The following is a 13638-nucleotide window of genomic DNA, read 5'->3' as shown; positions in this document are numbered from 1 at the left end:
GAGCTGTCGCACGTTAATAATTCTTAAATACAAGCACATTTTGACTCTTCATTATGTTGCCAGTGTAGTTATGCTGGAAATTTGCATGTAGGGATAAATCTCCTGACAATCATTCACTCTCCTTTTACTTCTTTATAGTACCCACTAGGGCACTCGGGTTTATTTTTTTAATTATGTGTGAAGGTAGGTTATATTTGTTATCTATAACTTTCAGTTTAGAACAGTAACAGAAATGCTACAAATTATTTGTTATAAATTAGGAGACATTATGTTTGCTAGGCTTAAGAATCAGGGCTTTACCAGTTTCAAACCCTTTTTCACCTCAGGACCGATGGACATGCTATTGCTATCTCTGCCTGGAATACTGTCTTCTGACTCTTTTCGTATTGTTATGGCCAACCCTACATTTTCACATCTTGGCTAAAACATCACTGATTCAATAGACTAAGTCAGAGTCCCCTCTTCCATGCTAATAGAGCAGCCTATACTTTTTCATAATATATAACAAGTGAAACTGAGCTATTCATGTATTTTTTGTTTAATGTCTGTCTCCACGCAAGGCACTTGAATAGAAAAAGCTGACATGCAGTTGGTGCTCAGTAAGTGCTGGTTGGATGAATGAATAATCAGAAAGGCTAAACTGTAAGATTAAGCACCCAAGATTACACAGCTAGCATGTGGCAAAGTTCAGACCCTAACCTATATGGGATTGAGACATTACTTCCATCACCTTATTCTGTTTCCAGCTACAGAGGCGTCACACACAGTGAGGTGAAAACAGTTCTATTCTAAAATATTGGAAGCAGAACAAGATCAAATTACTTTGAGCCAGGTTTCTCCTATTTGTCCCCAGGGTGAGATACTGCAATAGAGGTCTACCTCCATCCATGCATCTCAGATCACCAGATCTGTGACCGATTTCCCTATAGGTTACTCCCCTACTGAGCCTATGCTAAAATCTAGAAGACATGTCAAGTGCCAAAATATATAACCATAAAAAAGTCTTTACCACGTTCATATGCACCTAAAGCAGTTCACCTTTCAAAGCTGGTCGTCTACCAGGTCGAGGAGGCCCCAAGACCACCCAGACATAGCAGAACAACACGCGTAAGATGCTTGCGAATCGTACAGCCACAGTCCGCTGAAACACCCGGTCACCTGGCAGCTGACGTGCTGTGAGTTACGGACATTAGGGGCAATAATGAAACCGGGTGCACCAAACCCTGCACAGCTCTGGCCTCCGCTGGGAAAACCCCACTACACAGTGAATTCACAGCGACGACAGGGCAGGGGGCACAGGCTCAGGCAGTTGGTTCTGAATTCTGGTCCCCTGCTGTCCAGCAGGTGGCTTTTGTGACAACTGACCATCTCATTGAGCCTCAGTTTCCTCACCGAAAACAGGCCAGTACTGATTTCATAAAATCTTTATGAGCATTAATATCGTACTAAGCAACTGACAGTTTATTAAGTACTTGCCAAAGACTCTTGAGAGTCCCTTGGACTGCAAGGAGGTCCAACCAGTCCATTCTGAAGGAGATCAGCCCTGGGTGTTCATTGGAAGGACTGATGCTGAAAATCCAGTCCTTTGGCCACCTCAAGTGAAGAGTTGACTCACTGGAAATGACTCTGATGCTGGGAGGGATTGGGGGCAGGAGGAGAAGGGGACGGCAGAGGATGAGATGGCTGGATGGCATCACTGACTCGATGGACGTGAGTCTGAGTGAACCCTGGGAGTTGGACGTGAGTCTGAGTGAACCCTGGGAGTTGGTGATGGACAGGGAGGGCTGGTGTGCTGCGATTCATGGGGTCACAAAGAGTCGGACATGACTGAGCAACTGAACTGACTGAACTGATGAATCGATGGCAGCACTGCTTCTTCCTTCTCTTTTTACACATGTATCCATTCCCCCCAGACTGCCCGCCCATCCAGGCTGCCACACAGGAAGAAGCGTAGCATTGCTTCTTATCAAAGTTTATAGCTTGTTTTATCCAAAGGAGCCTGTGTATACGGGACACAGCACAATATCGGCAGACGCACTTGATGCCTAACAAGCAAAAGCCATAAATAATCATATTATCTCACACCCTGCCCCGCCAAGAGTCTTACGTAAACCTTGCATTTCATAAATATTTGTTGATTTATCATACAAAGTAAACCAGCTATGAATTCCAGCTGTTATGGATACACAATCTAAAAATGAAAATCTTTAGCTGGAAGATTCCTCTACTCTGATACGTTTTGGAGAGCCATGGAAACTGAAGTAACTGCATGAGACAGAATTCAGGAAATCCCCCCGTCCTTTTCAGGGAAAGAAAGAAGCTAAACTTTGTGGACTCTAGACCACTGAATTTAATTGTTGTCTGGGTTTCTAGATGGTTCAAGATCCTAGTGCAGATAGTGAACACCTGAGCACATGGAATAAGGAAGTAAACACAACGGTCACCTGGGCATGACATCCAGAGATCGGAATTAGACATTGGTCAGGAGGATCTAGTTAGGATCACACAAGGCTGTGATTGGAGAGTGAGGTAGTCAGAATAGCCAGGACTCAACTGCCACAGTTCAGGAACCAACAGAGGAAACTCAGAGCTGATCCGCTCCACTTGCTGAATTCTGGAAGCCAGGATACAGAGCCCTTTACCTGGAGATGGTGCACGGTTTAATGGGGAAGTGGAGGAAGCGCTTTTCTTTGACATAAGGTAACAACACAGTGTGAGCGAGGCGAGAAAGCAGGCGAGCAGCGCGGCTGCCTCACGGTTGCTTCTGCGATGCAAACGCAGCCCCTCCAACTCTGGAGGCAGCAGCTAGGCAAGTCTCAGTGGGAGTGTTTTGGATTTCCCTGGTGGCTCAGCGCTACAGAATCTGCCTGCCAATGCAAGAGATGTGGGTTCGATCCCTGGGTCAGGAAGATCCCCTGGAGAAGGAAATGGCAACCCACTCCAGTATTCTTGCCTGGGAAATCCCATGGACACAAGAGCCTGGCAGGCTGCAGTCCATGGGGTCGTACAGGGGACGCGGCTGAGTGACTGAACAACAACCACTCCTGCAGCTTAAGCTTTGGGTGCACAACATGAGCTGCAGGTCCCTGTGAATCCTTAACCCCCGCAGACCCTCTGTCTGTTAGAGTCCATGCAAGAAGACAGCTAGAGACTGTTCCACACAATCTTATGAACATTAGTGGGTTGTCCAAAAAGTTCCTTTGGTGTTCAAGTACCAATAGAAATAAAAGACATATTTTTCTCTTCACCAGGAACTTTATTGAATGTATTCACCATTTTGTTCCACTACCTTCTGCCATGTTTCAGGCAACTTCATAATTCCATCTTCCCAAAACTGTTTTTTATCTTTTTGAGCAAAGAATTGCTCCAGGTGCCTTTTAGAGTCTTCCAGGGAATTGAAAGTTTTCCATTAACAGAATTTGTAAAGACTGAAATAAGTGGAAATCCAAAAGTGCAACGTCTGGTGAGCACAGCGGAGGAGTCAGAACTCCCAGCCAAGCTATGAGAGTTTCGGCCTGGTCGTCCAAGAGGCGTGAAGTACTGTGCTGTCCTGACGGGCATTCCTGACCGACTCTGGGGGCTTTCGTTGAGTGCTGCTTTCAGTTGGTCTAATTGCGAACAGTGCCTGTTGGAATTAATCCTCTGCTTTTTCAGAAGGAGCTCGTGGTAGACTCCTTTCCAATCCCACCATATACAAAACAGCAACTTTTTTGGATGAAAACCAGCCTTTGGTGTGGTTGGTGCTGGTTAGTTTCACTTGCCCCACAATTTCTTCTGTCTCACATTATTGTACAGTATTCATTTTTTATCACCCGTCATGATTTGTTTTACAAATGTAACATTTTCACTATGTCTCAGTAGATAATCACATACAGAAATAGGTTCAAGAAGGCTTTTTTCTTACTTATGTGGAACCCAACCGTCAAAGTGATTAACATAACCAAGCTGATGCAAATGATTTTCAACGCTTGATTTGGATATTTTGATTTTGTCGGCTATCTCTCTAGTGATATAATATTTTATCTGTGCTGTGTTGTGTCTGACTCTTTTCAACCTCATGGACTGTAGCCTGCCAGGCTCCTCTGTCCATGGGATTCTCCAGGAAGCAACACTGGAGTGGGTTGCCGTGTCCTTCTCCAGGGGATCTTCCTGACCCAGGGACTGAACCGCGTCTGTTGTGTTCCTGCCCTGGCAGGCAGGTTTTTACCACTGAACCACCTGGGCAGCCCCAGGATAAAGCTGATTGTTCTCAGTGAATGTCTTGATTTGATCATTGTCAGTTCAACTGGTCGACCCCCCCTGAAGCCGACCCAGAGACACATCTTCAGCCTGAAACTCCGTCAGCCCCTTTCAGCAGCTCAGTCAGTCACAGCACCTTCTCCATATGCTGCATAAATCTCATTTTGTATTTCAGTTGCATTTTTACCTTTCTTGAAATAATAAAGCATAATATGCCAAATTTAACTTATACTGAGTACATCACGAGAAACATTGGGCTGGATGAAGCACAAGCTGGAATCAAGATTGCCAAGAGAAATATCAATAATCTCAGATATGCAGATGACACCACCCTTATGGCAGAAAGTGAAGAGGAACTAAAAAGCCTCTTGATGAAGGTGAAAGTGGAGAGTGAAACAGTTGGCTTAAAGCTCAACATTCAGAAAACGAAGATCATGGCATCCAGTCCCATCACTTCATGGGAAATAGATGGGGAAACAGTGTCAGACTTTGTTTTTTTGGGCTCCCAAATCACTGCAGATGGTGACTGCAGCCATGAAATTTAAAGATGCTTACTCCTTGGAAGGAAAGTTATGACCAACCTAGATAGCACATTCAAAAGCAAAGACATTACTTTGTCAACAAAAGTCCATCTAGTCAAGGCTATGGTTTTTCCACTGGTCACATATGGATGTGAGGGTTGGACTATAAAGAAAGCTGAGCGCTGAAGAATTGATGCTTTTGAACTGTGGTGTTGGAGAAGACTCTTGAGAGTCCCTTGGACTGCAAGGAGATCCAACCAGTCCATTCTAAAGGAGATCAGTCCTGGGTGTTCATTGGAAGGACTGATGCTGAAGCTGAAACTCCAGTACTTTGGCCACCTGATGCAAAGAAGTGAGTGATTTGAAAAGACCCTGATGCTGGGAAAGATTGAGGGCAGGAGGAGAGGGGACGACAGCAGATGAGATGGTTGGATGTCATCACCGAGTCAATGGACATGGGTTTGGGTGGGCTCCGGGAGTTGGTGATAGACAGGGAGGCCTGGCGTGCTGCTGTCCATGGGGTCGCAAAGAGTCGGACACAACCGAGAAACTGAACTGAACTGAACTGAATATGCCAAAAATGTAGCCTTTTTCTTCCATGTTCAATATTAAAATGGCTACACAAAAATTCACCAATTTTGATAACTTTTTAAATGCACACTGATATGACAGCTATCACAATACAATCTAATTGTTTCTAATGAAGTTAGGGGCTTCCCTGGCGGCTCAGTGGTAAAAACCCACCTGCCAATGCAGGAGACAGGTTCAGTCCCTGGTTGGGAAGATCCCCTGGAGAAGGAGATGGCAGCCCTTCAGTATTCTTGCCTGGAAAATCCCATGGACAGAGGAGGCTGGCAGGCTGCATCCCATGGGGTCGCAAAGAGTCGGACACGACTGAGTGACTAAAATGACAACAAAAGTGGCCCTAGAGCCAGCTTACAGGAAACACACGAACCAACGTTTTGGCCAACCCAATTCTTGGCGTCTGGTCCCATCACTTCATGGCAAATAGATGGGAAAACAATGGAAACAGTGACAGACTTTATTTTCTTGGGCTCCAAAATCACAGCAGAAGGTGACCGCAGCCAAGAAATTAAAAGACGCTTGCTCCTTGGAAGAAAAACTATGACAAACCTAGATAGCATATTAAAAAGGCAGAGACATTTCCTTGCCGACAAAGTTCTGTCTAGTCAAAGCTGTGGTTTTTCCAGTAGTCATGTATGGATGGGAGAGTTAGACCATAAAGAAGGCTGAGAGCCAAAGAATTGATGCCTTTGAACTGTGGTGTTGAAGACTCTTGAGAGTCCCTTGGACTGCAAGGAGATCCAACCAATCCATCCTAAAGGAAATCAGTCCTGAATACTCATTGGAACAACTGATCCTGAAGTTGAAGCTCCAATACTTTGTCCACCTGATGCAAAGAACTGACTCATTTGAAAAGACCCTGATGCTGAGAAAGATTGAAGGCGGGAGGAGAAGGGGACGACAGAGGATGAGATGGTTGGATGGCATCACCAACTCGATGGACATGGGTTTGGGTGAACTCCAGGAGTTGGTGATGGACAGGGAGGCCTGGCGTGCTGCAGTCCATAGGGTTGCAAAGAGTTGGACATAACTGAGTGACTGAATAGCAACAATACTTTGTTTAAGGTAAAGGAGATAAAGAGTTAACAAGATCGAGGAAGACAATTAGATGGAGTGAAAGTACAGTCTTCTATTAGGTAATAAGCAAAGTCATGAATGGTCATCACTTCATCTAGCTAATATAGAAGGAATATTTTGTAATTTCTGTTCTCTAAAAATGCATATTCTTTGTCTACTGCTGCTGCTGCTGCTAAGTCACTTCAGTCGTGTCCGACTCTGTGCGACCCCATAGGCGGCAGCCCACCAGGCTCCCCCCTCCCTGGGATTCTCCAGGCAAGAACACTGGAGTGGGTTGCCACTTCCTTCTCCAATGCATGAAAGTGAAAAGTGAAAGTGAAGTTGCTCAGTCGTGTCCGACTCTTTGCAACCCCATGGGTTGCAGCCCACCAGGCTCCTCCGCCCATGGGATTTTTCAGGCAAGAGTACTGGAGTGGGTTGCCATTGCCTTCTCCATATTCTGTGTCTATAATACATCAATTATAAAAAGAGAGTTAATCAAAGATCTTGAACCAGCACAATATGTTTCAAGCTGAGCTCATAAAATCCAAAGGTACCCTTTAACCTTTTAAAAAAATTTATATTGGAGTATAGTTGACTTGCGTGAAAGTGAAGTCGCTCAGTCGTGTCCAACTCTTTGTGACCCCATGGACTGTAGCCTACCAGGCTCTGCGGTCCATGGGATTTTCCAGGCAAGATTACTGGAGTGGGCTGCCATTTCCTTCTCCAGGGGATCTTCCCAACCCAGGGATCGAACCTGGGTCTCCTGCACTGCAGACAGACGCTTTACCGTCTGAGCCACCAGGGAAGCCCCATCGCTGACTTGCAATGCTGTGTGAGGTTCAGGTGCACAGCAAAGTGACTTAGTTACACGTATACACGTATCGTTCTTTTTCAGATTCGTTTCCCATATAGGTTATTAGAGTGTTGAAGAGAGTTCTCCACGATGCCCTTCAGCCTTTTAACAAACAAAAAGCGGGAAACAATAGTAAGGGCAAGTTGTGTTTCTGCTTGCCTCAGTCATGGAAGTCTGAACGCCGCATGTGCACATGCACACCGTGTCATGACGTAAAATGCACTTCTTCTTGCGCATTATTCTTTAAAGTTTGAAAACTTTTCAAAAAATTAGAGTAGAGAAATCGAATGGAGCACTGCTGATGAAAAGCTAACCAAAGTCAATGGAGTCATGATTTTTTTTTCAAACTTTAAACTTTTTATTTTGTATTAGGGTATAGCCAATTAACAGTGTCGTGGAAGATTTAGGTGAACAGAGAAGGGACTCAGCCATGGATATACATGTATCCATTCTCCCCAACCCTCTTCCATCCAGACTGCAACACAACATTAAGTAGAGTTCTATGTGCTCTACAACAGGTCCTTGCTGCTTATCCATTTTGAATATAGTAGGTGTCCATAGGGTCACACAGAGTTGGACACGACTGAAGCGACTTAGCAGCAGCAGCATGTACAAGAGTCGTGTTTTTTTTTTAATGAAGACTCAGCAGAAAGAGGTTCCATGCAATGCTGTGCCAGTTTCAACATCCACATTTCTTTTAGTCTTCCTTTTGTAGCTTATTACTTGCCTAAGTAAACTGCCTACAAATGACACTTATTTTTACCCTTTATAATATAGTGTCCTTTAAAATAGTACTCTAGTGTATAGAGATAATCATATTTTACACAGAAAAAAATCTCAAACATGATCCCTGTTTTTCATTTCCCTAACACTGGCTGACTTCCAGCCTCTTGGGACCTCAATATCTTCTTATGCTTCTTTTTTATATAAAACGCAAAGGTGAAAAGATTGCTGAAATTGCTTTGGTTTTGAAGTGTGACTGTTTTGATTTAGTGGAAAGGCAGACATTTTTCTGTACCAATCTTTCCCGAGTACTTGGACCACAAGGCTAAGATCAAAATATGAATCACTTTGCAGTACACCTGAAACTAACAAAATATGCTAAGTCAACAAAACTTCAATAAATTCCTTTTTTAAATTATTGTTCTCCTTGCAACCACAAATCCCAGTTGCAATGGGATTGAAATACTTTGCTGGGAATGAAGAGTTCTCTGGATGTTGGCCTATAAACCCCAATCTTACACCCCAAAGCACACACCCCCAGCTGGTGATCAACCAACATCAGCTTCCCGGGCTTCCCTGGAGGTCCAGTGGTGAAGAACGTGCCTCTCAGTCCCTGATCAGGGAAGATCCCACATGCCACGGAGAAGTGACCCAAACTGAAGAGTCTGCGCTCTAGAGCCGTGAGCCACAACAACCGAAGTCCGTGAGTCTGGAGCCCACGCTCCACGATAAGAGAGCCGCAAGGAGAAGCCCACGCACCCCAACCAGAGAGCGGGCCCCGTGGGAGCGAAGACCCAGCTCAGCCAGAAGCAACAGAGAAGTAAATAAAAGGATGAGCCGCCTCCCTCGTCTCAAAGAGCACCGCTCGCTGTCTGACTGCCCACCCGCACCCACGTGTGCTTGTGAAACTCAGGACTCTGTGTTTACCACACTCTTTAGGAACATACGCGTACGTGTCAGAAAATTCCATTGCAGAAACTCACATTTCAAGGGTTGTCTGGGCTGCTATTTGAGGACCCCGGCCGAGGTTTCCTCTCTTTCCAGCACTCAGGTTCTTGCAGAGCAGGAAAGACAGTCTGGCAAGAACGAGGACAGGACTTCCAAACAGAAGAAAGACAACCTGTGCCTTGCCGAGTGACTCAGTGCCGGCCCTGTGCTCCCTGAGTCACAGCCGGTCCATCACCCACACCCTGGAGGGCATCCTGCTGACAGAGACGGCCACCGTCCCGGCTGCCAGATCGCTGGCATTCCGTGAGGAAATTATGTCCTTCTCTGCATCTACTGATTTAGTGCCCTGGCACGGGGAAACTTTTCGGAAAGGAAAAGCAGAACTGGGTTGCGATCACAGCAACGATGATCTAGCCAGGACCTGTTATTGCAGAGCAGTTCAGACCTGACCCCTGCTTTCTGCAATCACGCTGTTCACTAACATGTGACGACAGCTGAAACGGGCATGGCATTCAGGGGGCGGCGATATCTGTAGGTCTAGAACCATCAACAGAAACTTCATGCATGTGACAGGGGTTAAGCTGAATCTCGAACTAAGAGTAAGAAACACATAAGACAGGGAAAAGGAAGGTCATTTCCAGAAGTGGGAAGAACGAAGTGTCCAAAAGTGCGGAGGCAGAAACGCACCTGGCCTGTCGGCATGGATCCAGAGTCAACATGAGATGTTATCTCTGTGATCTGCATCTTGCATCCCACATTTGAGCAAAGGAGTATATCCGCCCCATCTCATTAAAGCAACATGACTCATACAGCAGGTCTCACTAGGCAGCTTTTCTCCGGATCTGCATTCTATAAAACCGTGTCCTAGGAAGTGTGAAACTCTTCCTATCGCCGCTTTTTGGTTAATCGGGAACCCCATTCTCCCACATCTCTTTGATCTGATCTGCTTCTGGAGTGAGAGATCTTGGTCAATTACAGAACTGGGTGAAATTCGATCAAAAGAGTCCATTACTATATTGCACAATACTGCTGAGACCTGGAAAGGGTGGAAGAAAAGGCTAAGGAGGATCTCTATTAGAAAGAAACTTAAGTAGAAAAAATTAAACATTGACCCACAGAACTATTAATAAAATACCGCCTCATGTTATAGGAAGATGAGCCACAAACAGATTAAATGTCTATTTCATTTGAAGCTTAGAATCAGCATGGTCTCTGTAGGCACATCTGAATCATTGAGTTGATATGACTCACGTCTTACCTCGAGGCTGCTATTGACTGTTGCCTAGTATGGGCACTGCACAAAAAAAGCACCAGCCCTGGAAAGCGGGCTCTCTACTTGCCATGACACAGGAGGACAGAGAATGCCGCCGGCAACATCAACAAACACTGCTGCGCTCATCAGGCCAGCAGCTACCACAGCCGCCGCAACAGTGCACGCTGGGGCAATGCGGGATGGGATAGGATAGAATACGAGCCAAAGAGAGACAAGGTTCACATCAAAGCAGTGGTTTCAGTGAGCTCAGACTCTTGCATCTTCACATTCATAGAAAAGTGCTAAATTCATTCGTTTGAGATGCCTGTTTTTCTTTAATTAACAGTCATCTTTTGATGCTCCCACTACCCGGCTTTCGTTGCCAAAACAAACCTGGTGTGTATAACTGGCTCCTCCCTCCCCTGTTTGGAGCCGTCCCTAGATGAACCTGAGGGGCTGTGCCCGGGGCTTAAGTCCTCAGCAGATCTGCCAGATAAACAGCTCTCCCTGTGAGGTTGTGCTTCTTTCATTGTTTCAGTTGACACATATGTGTGACGCTACATCTGTCCAGATGAAGCATTTTCTAATTCTACCTGGCTGGGGCATAGTTTTTTTAATTCATCCATCCAGAGAGGAAACCTTTCTCTCATTAGCTCAAAAGCTTCTTAGAGGTTAATTGGGAGTTCTGGTCCTCCTGCATGCAAGCTTTATTAATAAACACGTTGTAGCTTACTCAACTTTCTCAATATTGGGGATAAACAAACAAGAAGCTGGAGAATAGATGGGGCAGAATTAATTTAGTCCATTCTTCGGAATGCTGTCCCTGCATGAGCTCCCCTGCTACCCCCGTGTCAGCGCACCCAGCAAGAGGCACGGCCCTCTTACCTCGCTCTCCTGGTGAGCCGGGCACACCTGCATTTCCTGGGAAGCCCGGGGCACCTGGGGGTCCTTGCTCACCAGGGGTTCCCGGGGAGCCCGGCCTCCCAGGCTCTCCAGGAGGCCCCTGGATGGTCCGCACTGATGACGAGTGGCTGGGAATCTGGTTAAGGATGGCCGTGTACCTGGACATGTGACCTGAGACGGGAAGGACAAAGACAGCATCCGATGAACGGTCATACATGCAATGGAAGAACTGGATGTACTATTTGTCAAGGCTCCGAACAATTCTGTTAGACACCCACCAAGGCATGAGGCACATCCCTCTGAAATAAGTTTATTTCCAAATGAAAAGATCCTGCATTTCCCTTTGGATGATATTAGCAGCTGGACTGTGTTCAAATTCCATCTCATGCATTTGGAATTCCACAGCTCACGTCAGCATCTCAGTAAGTATCACTGAGCAGAAGTCATAAATTTTACCTTTACCCCCAACATTTATCTGACCCCTAAACCCTCACCCAGCAGCCCCTTTTCTCCAGCAATTTCCACCCAAATGATTTGTCTTCTTTCCTAACCCACAAAGCCTGCCCCACCCTCTTGCTCACAAATCCCCAGACAAGTGCTGTGTTTCAACTCATCTCTTCATTGCCAAGCCTTTTTGCAGAAACCTTTACTTGAGTCCCAGCTGCAGAAACTCTCACTAGCTTTATTATTTTTTTAAATTTGGCTTTCTCTCATTATCCCTTAACTCAGTTGAGCCTGTAAGAATGGATGTTAATAATTACAAGTAAAAACTGAGAAAATATTTGATATCATAATTCCCCATTTTCCCAGAATCATCAGTAGACAACATTTCCCTACAGAAGTGAATTTTCCAAATGACTATTATTTATTCCTTTTTAAATATCCAACCCTAATAAGGAATGGCAACAATTTCTAGAGGGATGATTTCTAAGATACAGTCAATGCCTTCTTAAGCCTAGGAGCAGGACTGTCATTAGGACTGGGTGGCTGCTGACGCGGGCCCGCCAGGAGGCACATTCGTGAAAGTCAGCGTAGGAGCAGACGTGTCCGCCTCTGCTGTTTCAGCTTCCTGCTCTGATAAAGGGGCCGTCCTCCACTACTTCTCCAGAGGTGATCACTGGAGCCTCACACAGTTCAACCTTTCCTAGCATAATTCTTCTGATTAGCTCTGGACGAAAAACCAGACAACCGAGCAAGTGAGGAATTATAAGCCACGTGGTAACCAAGCTCTGAGGCAGAGCTGAAGGGAGGAAAGATAAAGCTCGGATGACAGAGACACGGCTCTGGGGAGGCTGAGCTGTGCTCATGGGGCCACATGCAGTCTCTGCCGTATTCTTCTCCGACAAGGACGTTGACAGGCAGGCCCTCCCCATTTTACAGGCCTGTTTCAGCTCTGGTATAACCCCGCTGGTTTCCGAGAAATTATTCACAGGAATCTGACAATTCCTGAGGGGAAAAACTGGATTTTGAAATCTCAATTGTTAGGCCACGTTTCAAACAATCACATATCTGCATAACATTTCTATTCCAAAGTGGAATAAGACAGTAACTATTGTGATATAGTCCTTATGTTATGGTCAATGAGTCATATTAGGATTTAACCCTTAGGTTTCCTTAAAACAATTCAGTACCCATTTACACTGTATACTTGCAATGAGAAACCTACAAATAATCCAAGACACAGGTTAGCTGCAGACGCATTCTACTTAATGTTCAGTTTCCCTTCTGTAATTAATTGTGGTTTCAGAGATTCTTATTTTGGTATTAAATTTAAGTAGTTTTACTTGTAAATATCTCACACACACTAGTGTACTATATAACATAAAACGCACTAAAGTTAAAATAGAGGGAGCATTTAAAATAGAGGGAAAGTTCAGGTTTAAGGTGAGGAAATGGGACAGGCGTGACGTAACGTGTGCTCCGGTGCAGTTTTCGGCGTGGACCCGAGGATCCCGTCAAATGCCACGTGAGGCCTGTACCCGCGTGTGCGTGTGCTTCTGTGTTTGTCTTTTATGGCATAAGTCTTACAGAGAAGGGCCTTGGGCTAACCAAAGAAAAGGATAAGAAAGAGAGATTGATTTAAGTCTGGAGATTGGGAGGCAGGTCTGCTGCCTCAGTTTGGCAGCTTTCAAGTCCTTAGCACTTGATGAAAAAGATTCATTTATTTGGAGAGATGAAGAAGGAATAGAAGATTTGATCTGGGAAGTCAAGTTAAACCTATACAAGCGAACAGGAGCTTCCAGACAAACAGCAGAGAGGGATCTGCGTCTGCATCATCGCTGTAGAAGGCCAGGGTAATCCGTAATGAGATTACATCTAAAGAGGCAGTGACCTCAGGTGGGTCAGTGATGGCCAGTTGTAAAGCTAGTGGGTATGCACCAAGACAACGCTGAGTTTATACTTGTGCAAAAGGCGAATTTCCATTTGGCCGAGAAACAGCGAACATTGGTGACTACAGCGCACTTACTCTGGATGAGCTGCTCGCACACCTGGCGTGCCACCGCTCTCACCATGGCTTGAGACTGAAGGTCGCCCTGGAGGAGAGAAAAAGCAGA

The 13638-nt window shown here is 45.5% G+C and overlaps 1 protein-coding gene across 4 annotated transcripts in view; it reads right to left on the bottom strand.

Annotated features, from left to right (window-relative positions):
- The window catches only part of COL14A1 (collagen type XIV alpha 1 chain), a 234110-nt gene that overhangs the window by 17799 nt on the left and 202673 nt on the right, over positions 1–13638 (bottom strand). For all 4 annotated transcript variants that reach the window (XR_011570692.1, XR_011570693.1, XM_070802990.1 and 1 more), the window contains exons 44-45: positions 13551–13617; positions 11066–11254 (exon numbers count right to left, since the gene is read on the bottom strand). Coding sequence is in view for 2 of the 4 variants with exons in the window: in XM_070802990.1 (XP_070659091.1) it covers positions 11066–11254; positions 13551–13617 (256 nt within the window). In the remaining 2 variants the exon portion in view is untranslated. The remainder of the gene's footprint in view (positions 1–11065; positions 11255–13550; positions 13618–13638) is intronic.

This window comes from Bos indicus, chromosome 14, assembly GCF_029378745.1.
Source record: "Bos indicus isolate NIAB-ARS_2022 breed Sahiwal x Tharparkar chromosome 14, NIAB-ARS_B.indTharparkar_mat_pri_1.0, whole genome shotgun sequence".
Classification (NCBI taxonomy): Eukaryota; Metazoa; Chordata; class Mammalia; order Artiodactyla; family Bovidae; genus Bos; species Bos indicus.
Note: the sequence above shows the minus strand (reverse complement) of the source record. Positions and strands in the feature narration are given on the sequence as shown.